At 36.4% G+C, this 12,011-nt stretch overlaps 2 protein-coding genes across 7 annotated transcripts in view; both read left to right on the top strand.

The window, feature by feature from the left end:
• The window catches only part of LOC148587229 (uncharacterized), a 36,649-nt gene extending 26,270 nt beyond the window's left edge, over positions 1 to 10,379 (top strand). Inside the window, exons 1-8 of one of the 5 annotated variants that reach the window (XM_088513231.1) lie at positions 6,928 to 7,020; positions 7,222 to 7,505; positions 7,596 to 7,819; positions 7,897 to 8,097; positions 8,647 to 8,761; positions 8,841 to 8,913; positions 9,605 to 9,728; positions 10,042 to 10,379. In XM_088513231.1, the coding sequence (XP_088369357.1) occupies positions 7,811 to 7,819; positions 7,897 to 8,097; positions 8,647 to 8,761; positions 8,841 to 8,913; positions 9,605 to 9,704 (498 nt within the window). In that variant the 5' untranslated portion in view covers positions 6,928 to 7,020; positions 7,222 to 7,505; positions 7,596 to 7,810 and the 3' untranslated portion in view covers positions 9,705 to 9,728; positions 10,042 to 10,379. Of the gene's footprint in view, positions 1 to 6,927; positions 7,027 to 7,221; positions 7,506 to 7,592; positions 7,820 to 7,896; positions 8,098 to 8,646; positions 8,762 to 8,840; positions 8,914 to 9,604; positions 9,729 to 10,041 lie in introns of those variants that run through there. The other 4 variants (XM_088513234.1, XM_088513230.1, XM_088513232.1 and 1 more) reach the window with 4 other exon arrangements.
• Positions 1 to 12,011, top strand: part of LOC132176946 (putative disease resistance RPP13-like protein 1) — a 49,577-nt gene that overhangs the window by 24,007 nt on the left and 13,559 nt on the right. The window lies entirely within an intron of this gene.

Genomic DNA, 12,011 nt, shown 5'->3' with positions numbered 1-12,011 from the left:
GGCAATGTACTTGAAATTTCTTTCATTCACATTTGGCTCCTTTCTTTGGGCATAACCGCATAAACTTGAAGATTGTAATGATTAATTTGCATGTGATATATGTAGAGAGGCAGAGTAGCCTTTCAAAGATTAGAACCCAACTCATAATATATAGCAACCAATATTCCTCTATTACCATTACTAGGCTCAATCCTAACCTCAATCTTTCTTCGGGTCATCTAAATCAATTGAAATAAACCAAAATTAAAAACATCACAAGAAAGAATAAGTTTGAAAAACATACTCAATATATATAGTTCAATTCCACCCGAAATCATAAAATTGGAGTGGCTAAGGTTTCATCTATTTTTTTTGATATAGACACGTACAGTAGAAAACAAATATAAAACTTCTTGTTTTCCATCAAAATTATTCTTGACTACTAGTTAGGTATGAGACTTGTGAAATTAGGGGAAAAAAAAAAGGATAATCCTGTGAGTTTTATGACCTATTTTTCCTCTCTTTCTGATATCCCAAGTTTCCCACATTTCCTGTTACCACTTAACCTCTTGCAAGGCTCTTTAATCCTAGAAGTTCTCTTGTGCTTAATTTTGTTAAGTTACAATTTATCCCAAAAACTTAAGCTAATAGAAATAGATAAATTTAATCATTTAATTAACACTATAACAAATTTGCCCTGCCCCACGAAAATCTTGTCTTCAAAACATCAACAACATTATTTTATGCTAATATTGTGCTTGTTTTGCTTGAGTGGCTATCTTCTTATTTGATGCACACAAGCATGGATTCCCTGTAGCCGATTCAATTAAAAAAAAAAAAAAGCATGGATTCTAGATATGCAACTACTGCAATTTGGTTGTTTATAATAGCTTGATTGGCTTTCACATAAATGCGGTTTTTCGGCCATTGAATTACACTGCCTATGTGATTTTTCGGTTGATAATTTTAGTCACCTTGGAGATTATAATCTGTTCTTGCCCTGATTTTGTATCTTTTTACAAGAGGAGTATTGTATGCCCCAACCTTACATGATTTTGGGTCAATAGTTGTAAGAGTTGAGGTCACTGCTTAATAAGATTCACATATAAACTTCGAGAGCATCTTTGGTGGGAAGTTGCACAAAATCAAAAGCTAATACATCAGCCAATTTCACAAGATTTACACTTAAAACAAAGACACAACCACACCAAACAATACTCTATATGAGATAAAAAAAAAATTATTATTATTATTATTATTTAAAAAAAAAAAAAAAAAAAACCAAAATTGAAGGGGTGGCTCGCGTGGGCCACCTCAGCCCATGGGGGGAGGGCAGCCACCCCAGATCTTGCTAGGTGGCCCATGGGGTGGTTCACTGGCCACCCTATGGCCTGGATGGAGGTGGCTTGTGCGGGCCACCCCAACCCATGGGGGTGGCGCGTGGCCACCCCTACATCTGGTTGGGTGGCCCGCACGGCCACCCCATGAGCTAGAGGTGGTGGCTACCACCGCCCCCACCTCCTTTTGGGGGGAGGGGTGGCCAGCCAGCCACCCCTTCAATTTTGGTTTTTTTTTTTTTTTTAATAATAATAATAATAATAATTTTTTTATCTCATAGTATATAATCTGTTGTGGATGTATTGTTTTCCTTGTTGTGAAATTGGTTGATAAACTTGATATGTCAAGTTGTGAATGGTGGGCACAAAAGAGAAATTTTGTGCAACCTCCCATATAAGCTGAAATTGACTGATGTGTCAAGCTGTTATTCTCGTATACTCCTCTCTTCCCCATATCTTGAGAATTTTGGAATTGTTGATACATTGTTTCTTTTTTCTGTTTAGTTTGAGAAATGATTGCAGTGCACCTTCTATTTTTTGACAAGCATTTTGAATGAAAATATGTCAGGTGTTAACTTGTCTACCGCTAAGTCACTTTTTGTATTGTAAATAAGTACTGAAGTGGGGAACAGGAAAAACTTTAGTCGAATTAAAAGTTGCTTTATCTCTTTTTTCTTTTTCTTTTTTTACGCAAAAGTTGGTTTATCTCTTTGGTGATTTGAAGACTCCTTGGCCCTTGCGGATGGCCCATTCCTTTGTCCGGTTTTGGTTGCTTTATCTTTATCTTTATATTTTCATGTGGACATTCCGCTATTATTGATCTTCTTTTTATACATTGCTATCTCTCTTTTTTCAAAGGGAATGTTCATGATATTTCTTTCTTTCATTCATTCATTCACATTTGGCTTCTAGATTGCAGTGCATGTGATTTTCGAGAAGATGAAATATTTTATATGATCAATAAATTCAGAATATATTAAAACCCGACTCATGATAATATATAGCAACCAATATTCTTCTATTACTAGCTAGCTGCTCAATCTTTCTTGAATTCATCTTAATCAATTGAAATAAACCAAACTAATTAACTTTGAAAAACATATTCAATTAAATTAATATGTTTGCATCTATTTTTGGGTTTAGACATGTATAAATACAAAACTTGGCCGATTAAATTGACGTCAATCACCCACCTTCATTTCCTTTGATTTCCTCCAACATTGCAAAGAAGAAACACGTGGGTAGGGCCGTGTGGGTCCATTACTTTTTTTTGTTTTCTTTCATGAGCATGTTTCCCATATACCTTCTTCGATCGGCGAAGAAAGCGTAAGATAGCTTGCATTCCAGTCTCATTTTGCTCAGCTGTTTACGATCACCATCCTTCGTTTCCTTTGATTTGCAAAAGCACAAAACATGGCTGAGATTGCAGGCATATTTCTCTCTCCCTTCCTCCAAGTGTTTTTTGAAAAAATGGCGTCTCCTGAATTCGTTGACTTCTTTCGGGGACGAAAAGTGGATGATGGACTCTTAATGAAGCTGAGGATAAAATTGTTGCCCGTAGATGCAGTGGCTGAAGATGCGGAGGACAAGCAATTTACAAACACCGATGTGAAAAAGTGGCTTGATGAGCTGAAAGATGCTGTCTATGATGCAGAGGACGTCTTGGACGAGATTGCTACAAAAGCCCTGCAACGCAAGTTGGATACTGAACTTGGAACCTTTGGAAGTAAGGTACGTAACCCCATCTCTACTTCTCGTTTTGTCAAGAAGGTAGAAAAAAGGATAAAAAAGCTACTTGACAAACTGGATTTTCTAGTAGAAGAAAAAGTGAAGTTAGGCCTAAGAGAAGGCGTTGGAGTTGGAGGAAATACATCAGAAAGACTGCCCACAACTTCTTTGATTGAAGAATCTGATATTTGTGGTAGGAAGTATGATAAGGAGGCGATAATTAACTCGCTTCTCTCAAATGATGCGAGTGACAATGAAGTAGGCGTGGTTGCCATAGCCGGCATGGGAGGAATTGGCAAGACCACCCTTGCTCAATTAGCATATAATGATAATAAGGTGATAGAGCACTTTAACCTAAAAGTATGGGTTTGTGTTTCAGATCCATTTGATGTGTTCGTGATAATAAAAACAATTTTGGAGGAAATTATTCTGTCACATGGTGATGTTGAGGTTCGAAATGAACTTCGAAAGGAACTCAATGATATTAAGAATCTGAATCAACTTCAAATTAAACTCAAGGGTGTGTTGGTAGGAAAGAAATTCCTACTTGTTTTAGACGATGTTTGGGAGAAGAGTTCTCCTAAATGGGAGGCCTTAAATAATTCTTTTAAATCTGGAGCACCTGGAAGTAAGGTCATCGTAACAACACGTGATTATGAGGTTGCAAGAGTCATGTGCGCTAAAGCAATTCATCGTACAAAGGGGTTACCCAAAGAAGATTGTTGGAAATTATTTGTAAAATACGCATTCCACGATAGTAACTCTATTGCATATCTAGAACTAGAAGCAATAGGGAGAAAAATCGTTGAAAAGTGCAATGGCCTACCTTTAGCAATCAAGGCGATTGGGGCTCTCTTGTGGTCTAAATTAGATGTTGATGAATGGAATAAGGTATTGAGAAGTGAAATATGGGATTTGCCAATTACTGCGACAGACATCCTCCCTGCTCTAAGATTAAGTTATAAATATCTTTCGCCACCTCTAAAGCGATGCTTTGCATATTGCTCCATATTCCCAAAGGATCATGCTTTCAAAAAAGATAAATTAGTCCTTTTATGGATGGCAGAAGGTTTCTTGCCGCAACTCCAAAACAAAACAATGAAAGAAGTTGGTGATGATTACTTCCTTGCTCTTGTATCAAGATCATTATTCCAACAATCCAAGCACGATGAATACGTAATGCATGATCTTATCAGTGATTTGACAAAGTTTATATCTAAAGAATTCACTTTGTGCCAAGAAGATGACATTTCTTGTAAATTTCTAAGCACGACTCGCCATTTCTCATATTCTTACAAAAGATTTGATATTAAGAAGTTTGAGACCTTCCACGAAGCTAAGGGGTTGCGCACTATCGTAGAAATAAATCCTTTGCATTATTATAGAACCAATTTTTTATTTCCAAATATAAGATGCCTAGGCCTACGGGTACTCATTCTATCTCACAATATCGGCTTAAAAGAGTTGCCAAATGCAATTGGTAAATTCAAACAGCTACGTTATTTGAACCTTACTTACACTTCGATTGAAAGGTTGCCTAATTTCATATGTAAGTTGTGCAATTTGCAAATATTGAATTTATCACATTGTGCGTCTCTTGTTGCCTTGCCAAGAGATTTGCATGGACTCACTAATTTGCAAATATTGGATTTATCACATTGTTGGGCTCTTGTTGCCTTGCCAAGAGATTTGCATGGACTCACTAATTTGCAAATATTGGATTTATCACATTGTTGGGCTCTTGCTGCCTTGCCAAGAGATGTGCATAAACTCATTAATTTGAGTCATCTTGATATTACTGAAACTATGATAATGGAGATGCCGATAAATCTTGGTAAACTAAAATGTCTTCAGACATTATCTACATTTATCGTCAGCAAACATAGTGGATCTGGCATTGAAGAGTTGGGAAAACTTACAAATCTTCGGGGATCGCTTCCTATTTTAGACCTCCAAAATGTTGAATTTCCAGTCGATGCTAAGGACGTAATCTTGAGGGATAAGTGCCTTGAGAAGTTGGAATTGAAGTGGAGAGTTAATACTAGTGCTTCAGAAAATCATAAAATTGTACTTCATTGTCTCGAGCCCCATTCAATATTGAGAAGCCTTAGCATCTACGGCTATGGTGGTTCAAGTTTTCCAAACTGGGTTGGGGATGCTTCATTCTCTAATATAACATCTCTTCGTCTAGAAGACTGTAAATTTTGCCGTAGCTTGCCACCCCTTGGGCAGCTACCCTCTCTGCAGCACCTCTCGATTGTTGGGTTGGATGGAATTGTTACAATAGGGCGTCAGTTTTACGGCAGTGGGTCTTCTTCTATGAAACCATTTGGAGCCTTGGAATATCTACGGTTCGAGAAGATGTTGGAGTGGAAGGAATGGTTTCCTTTTGAGGCTGGAAACGAAGGTGGAGCATTTCCTAATCTTAGAGAGCTATGGATTTCTGGATGCCCTAAGCTAACAGGGGAGTTGCCTGTCCATCTTCCTTCTTTAGTCGAACTTTCCATTCATGATTGTCCCCAGCTCGTGGCTTCACTCCCTAGGGCTTCTTCTCTACGTAGACTGACGCTTTCAAATTGCAAAACGGTTATATTAAATGAATCGTCGATTGGAATGCAAGAGCTTAGAATCCAAAAGTGTTCGATGTTAGAGCTCCCAATGCACCTGAACTATTCTTCCCTTGAATGTTTGTCATTGGGGCACTGTCGTTCTCTCAAGTCCTTTCCATTATTCTCAAAGATTCGTGAGCTGTCAATCGAGGCTTGTCGGGATCTAGAATCTCTTACTGTTGGAGAACAACATGAACGTGATTTACTCCTCTCGAGTATGCGCATCCATCAGTGCCCTAATTTTGCATATTTTCCACAAGGAGGATTGCGTGCCCCCAACCTTAAAGATTTCGAAATCCGGCATTGTAGGAGTCTTCGGTCGCTACCCGACAAGATGCACATGCTTCTTCCCTCTCTTGAGACATTGACTATAGAAGATTGTCCACAAGTTGAGTCGTTTCCTGAAGGGGGCTTGCCTTCCAATTTGAATGAAATTTCCATCTACTATTGTGATAAACTCTTTGCGAACCGGATGGGGTTGGGTTTGCAAAATCTCTGGTGTGTTAGAGGATTTTCAATCCATGACGATTCTGAAGATGTGGAGTCCTTTCCAGATGAGGGATTGCTGCCTACCAGTCTTACCTATCTTAGCATCCGTGGCTTCCCTAATTTGAAATCTTTGGGGAAGAAGGGGTTTCAAAACCTCCCTTTTCTTAAAGAATTGCAGATTTGGAACTGCCCTAAGCTCGAGTTCATGCCAGAAGACGGGCTGCCTGCCTCCCTTTCTACTATAGATATATATCAATGTCCGTTGTTGAAAAAAGAGTTGGAAAGGAGAGAAGGACCTGAATGGCGCAAGATTGCTCACGTGCCCAACAAATGTATTTAGTACTAGCTGATCAAGAGTCTCCTCTTTCTGTCATATAATCCACTTTTATAGTCAGGTACTTTCCTTTTTCAGCCACCTAATAATATTTTATCAATTTACTTTACCATTTATATTTTAATTTTTCATAGCTATTTATTACCTTTGATGAAATATAATGCTTTGTCCTCTTATTCATTCTTCCTTTGTTTTCGTATAATAATTCTGTCTTGATTTGAATTCATTTGTCTAATTTAATGGTATTTTAACCCATCCAAAATCAGAAAAGAATTAAAAGCCCAAAAGAGTTCAAATCAGTTGTGTTCGTTCTAAGTGGTGTTTTGTCTTTTAATTGGGCAGCAAGTCATCCGAATGAAATACAAACTCTACACATTTTTCTGCATCTTCTTCTCAACTGCGCGCTGTCATTCTCTTCCAGTAGGCTTTGTTCATTGTGCCGGATCAACCTGGGTAAATTAAGGGTAACAGGTTCTGCTATCTTGAGTTCACTAGCATGAGTTACTTTTATATTCTCCCTTGGCGCCAAAAAACTGGGTTAAGGGTAAGGGTACATTCCTCTTGTTTATTCTTCCTTTATTTTCTTTTAATAATTATGTTTTGAGTTGAACACGAATTTCTAATTTAACTAATCAAAATCATAAAAGAATTAAAAGCCCAAAAGATCTCATATCAATTGGGTTTTGAGCAGGTAATCAGGAGTGAAGTACAATCTTTACTTGTGTGCTCATGGCTTTTGCTGCAGATGGTCAACCGCTCCTGGGCATTGTTTTCGTATCTTCTTCTCAATGGGTTCCATTCTCGTCATTAATTAGTATGACATCTTCCAATGGGCCTTGTTAATTGTGCTGGTACAAACTGGGATAAGAGTAGTTCAATTGGGATGTCTTTTTGCTATGGTGAAAACGTTCTGTTGGGATGTCTTTTTGCTTTCGTGCCAAACTTCTCTGTTGCAGCTGTTCCAATTGGTGGTTCAAAGGTGTATTTATTGGGCAGTGTCTCTTTACTGAAGACAATTTGTTTAGTCAGGTGCTTTCTCTTTTCAACCAGCTAATTTCTCTATTTGTTGAGGATAGAATGCTTGGCCCAATTTTTGAGTGGTGTTTGCCTTTGCAGCAGGTAATCTAGAATGAAATACAAACTCCACTTGTGTGCTCATGGATTCGGTTGCAGATGGTCAACTGAGTCTACTCACTTCTTCTCAATTGGTGCTCCCTCTTCATTTGTCAGACTGACTTGAGGGAAACTGATGTTTGTTGACATTTTGAATTTAGAAATCAATTCAATTAACATTGCACAAGCTCAATCCTGATTCTTCCATTTTGAGTTGTACAATGTTTTTGGTAGGTGAAAAACGTTTTTGGAGTTTATTATCAAACTTATTTACTGTTAGTTCTCTACTAAAACATCTTTTCGGCAGAAGGTTGACTTAAGCACATTGGAGATGGCTGTTTCGTGGAGATATTGGCGACACTTAAACCTTGTGAGTTTTTCTAATAGGAGAAAGTTAATTGAGTCGCTTTTTTTGTGTTCTAACATATTGGATTGCTATGTTGATGCTATCCCCAACCCATCAAAAGAGAGACTAGTTGATGTTGTTCAGAGGCATTTCATGTCGCAGGTACTTTCAAAACTGGTTGCTTCTCCCTTTTCCTTGTACTTACATTGTTAGTTCAAGCAGCTTTTTAATACTAGATAGCATTACTCTGTAATAAAAACTCCATTTTTATGGTGGTGAAGCAAATGGACGAGTTGCAGGTCATTTTGGGGTTTGTTCAGGCTGCAAAGAGATTGAAGATTGTGTGCAAATGGCCTGGAGAGAAATGGGGAGATCTTTGAATTTGAATTTAGTTTGTTCAGGTCATTTATCTGTGGCTTGTTTATGCCTATCGTTTTCACTTATTAGGTTAGAATTACTTCGTTCTGAGTTATAGAGGATCTTACTTTTTGTTAGTGCAAATGTAGATATATGTAAGCTCGTGACCAGACCTCTAAAGATGTCCCTTGTGGCTTTCTTTCTAAACTTGGTTGACTGTACTGCTGACTTGAGGAAGTGGGTTTTTAAAGACCTCTTTCAATCTATTTATTCCTTTTCTTTTTAATCATCATCAATGAACAGTTTGCACAGAGGAATGGATTTGCTTTGTGACAATCTTGCTTCATCATGTAGACTTTTACCCACATCCACCCCACTCATTCTTCTACTCACTGGCAAAAGAAGAAAAAGAGGAAAAAGATGGAAACAATTCAGTTTTGGGTCTCACAGCACAAGCTGACCAGCATTGGTCAGTCGTAATCCCCTTTCTCAATCAATATGTTCATGTTTTTTACTAGTAGCTAATGTAGGGGCGCTCTGGGCATCAGGAATTGGGGCATCACCAGCCTATTCATGTACAAGATCTCCCCTGAAGCCAAGCCTTTGGCTTATTCATGCAAGGTAACTTCCATCTCTTCAAGGCCTAAAGCTATTCATCTTAAAAAACAGAGGAGTGAGTTTGTGTGGGAGATACTAAAATGTGTCCACTTCTTGTGACATTGGCGGTGCTCTTTGGCACGGCCACCTACCTCTACTACGAGAAACGTACAACGGAGCAAGGAGAGAGTCCTTCAAAGTGATAAGAGAGAGATCTTAGACATGTGTGTTCTCTAACCAGAAGGCAAAATTTTTGGAGTTTGATTAGGATTTGATAGAAAAGACTAGTGTTCTTGCGTTGGTGTTTGGTACTGTGTTATAGGATTCATCTAGTACTATTAATTTTTACTTGGTGTTTGGCATATAGAGCTTCGCATTAACTCTAAAATATGTTTCTTTTTCGACTGTATTTGTCTACTGCCCAAGTTTTACATGAATCAATTAGCTTCACACCCTTAGAGCTAGAATTAGTTCACTTATAAATCTTCTGAATCAAACTTCATTTACCTAGCATCTGTATATCATTTCTAAAGCTTTTCTAGCTTGCCATTTGAGAAATTTCTAGCATATAACATGTTGATGCTGTTTGATTATAAAATTCTAACCATAATTTTGCACATATCTTAGTTTTAAGATTTTGCCTGTCACAAACTATAAATAATCCATGTTAGGTATGAGTTTTATGACTTCTTTTTCCTCTTTCTCTTATATCCAGAATTTCCCACTCAACCTATTGCAAGGCCCTTTATTCTTGGAACTCCTCCTGGGCTGAAATAATGATCTCGAGGAAAGAGTGTTGGCTTCTTACTCACTAGTACTGAGTCTCTTGAAGAGTTCAGGTGTGAAATCGAAACCCTCTGAAACTATTTTTCTAAAGAATGACAGTTGTATCTGAAAACTCTTCTTAAAAATGTTGTTCTTCTTTGATTGTGGAATTACAAAAAGTTAGTTATGCACCAAAAACCTTAGACAAGCTCCTTTCTCCTCAGTAGACAGCAAAAATTTGGTTAGATGTTATGATGCTCCATGATTCTTCCCCAATGGGTTTAAAAATGAATATTTTGAAACCTGATGAGCTGAGCACTTTCATATGTTTTCTTCACTCTTACCAAATTTTCCTTTTTTTTTTTTTTTTTTTTTTTTTCTCAACAGAATGTGTTTCAATGCTCTCATCATGGGATAAAGAGTTGCTCGGCAATCTCCAGAATCTCTCTCCGGTAACATGGAAAGCAAAATGATGAAGACAATGCTAAATGTGAGATTGAATTAAAGATGGCACCGTATTTGTTATAGTATCTGAGTGCTGGATTGAGAACTTCTTGGAGCGATATCCTTTCTATAAATATATGTATTCTTGATGTGGTGATAACCTCTAGATATTTCTTTAGAAAAGACAATTGTAAACTCATTATTGTTGATAGTGAAAAATTTAACTGGACTAGGTCCCGTGGTTTTTACCTTCGCATTAGAGGGTTTTCCACGTAAAAACCTTGTTGTCTTGCTTGTGGATTGCTTTGTTATTATTATTATACTACTGTGACTATTTAATTTGCACAAAGGAGTAAATTAATTCCGCTGAGCATCTAAAATTGGTGTTCACCCCTAACAATCTTGAATACGAAAAGCAAAAATTTGAGTAATATACCATGATTCATTAAGACGAGTAGCATTTCAATGTCATTCTTATGTTTTGGTATCTATTCTTTTTTGTTATTTTTTTTTTTTGTTATTATTATTATTATTATTATTATTATTATTATTGCCTTTTAAGATTAGGTTTCTTGAAAGGCATGGGACCATTTGAGATGCCTAGGAGCATCCTCGGAATCCATGTTTATTACAATTAAAAAAAAAAGTTTTCTTACAAAATCGATTGGACAAATATTAAACTGGCATGTTTCATTAAAAATGCATGTGAAACATTTTATGTTCTAAAGTCATATGTCAATTTAATTAGGACGGTATATTGGTTAATGCCCCTTGCCACCGCTAACCCCGAAACGTCAGAATAACTACTGAGAGCCTGTTTGGAATTGAGTTTGAAAAACAGAGCTTTTAAGTTAAAAATACGTTTTTTTGACAAAAGCTTCATTTTTAAGATTTTGTCAAAAGTACGTTTTGACAATTTTTAGAGTAAAAAAAAAAATTTTGAAATTTTTTACCAAATATATCAACTTTTGTTTAGCACAACTTTTTAGATACTAAAAGTAATTTTTAAACTCTTTAACGCAATCCTAAACATGCTCTGAATTTATCTAATTAAATGAAAATTTCATAACTAATCGCCACTACCAAGTTGGTGGTGGTGACTAGTAAAACTGCGGTGTGAGCAATTTGAAGAAGCTCGAAGCTTCTTTCCATTACCTACAATATTTCGTTGGAAAAGGAAAATCTCACAACTAGTTAGGGGCGGACCCGTACCCCTCAAAATTTTACAAATTTTCATAAATGTCCTTCAAATATACCAATTTATAAATTTGTCTCCCCAAAATTCATATATTTGTCCCCGTCCCCAAAATATTATTTGTGTCCCTTTTAATTATTATTTTTTAGTTCCCCCCCCCCCCCCAAAAAAAAATAAATTTACTTGTGTCCCCTTTTGATTTTATTATTATTATTATTTTGCCCCCTCTTTCAACATAAAAACACCTAAAATACCCAATTCATTTAGTTTCTATCTATATTCTAGTTCACTTCTAATCAAAAACTTAATTCGGTTTGGGACTCTCATTGAATATGTGAAAGAAAAAGTTAAATGGTTTTAGTTCTTTGAGTGGCTTCTCGATAGCAATCATTTTTTTGAGTTGTTATTTTGAGTCATTTAGGTTTACAATATTTTTTTTAACATCACAAGTTAAATAGTTTAATAATTTATAATTGCAAAATCGTTAGGAAAAAAAGTTCACACTCAGATATACCTTTTTCTTGGACCCTATAGATTGTGTTTAGTCTATTTTGCTAAGTTTTTTTTTTTTTTTTTTTTTTAAGCTATTAATTTGCTAATTGTTTATACTATTGTGTATTTGCAATGACATGAGATTAAACATAAAATTTCTATGCTTTATTTTATGTAAACACCCACAAACACATATAAAAAGATTATATGTATCTATGTGCTTCTG

The sequence above is a fragment of the Corylus avellana genome, chromosome 2 (assembly GCF_965113065.1).
Source record: "Corylus avellana chromosome 2, dhCorAvel1.hap1.2, whole genome shotgun sequence".
Classification (NCBI taxonomy): domain Eukaryota; kingdom Viridiplantae; phylum Streptophyta; class Magnoliopsida; order Fagales; family Betulaceae; genus Corylus; species Corylus avellana.
The sequence above is the reverse complement of the archived record's forward strand: the minus strand, read 5'-3'. Positions and strand labels throughout refer to the sequence as shown.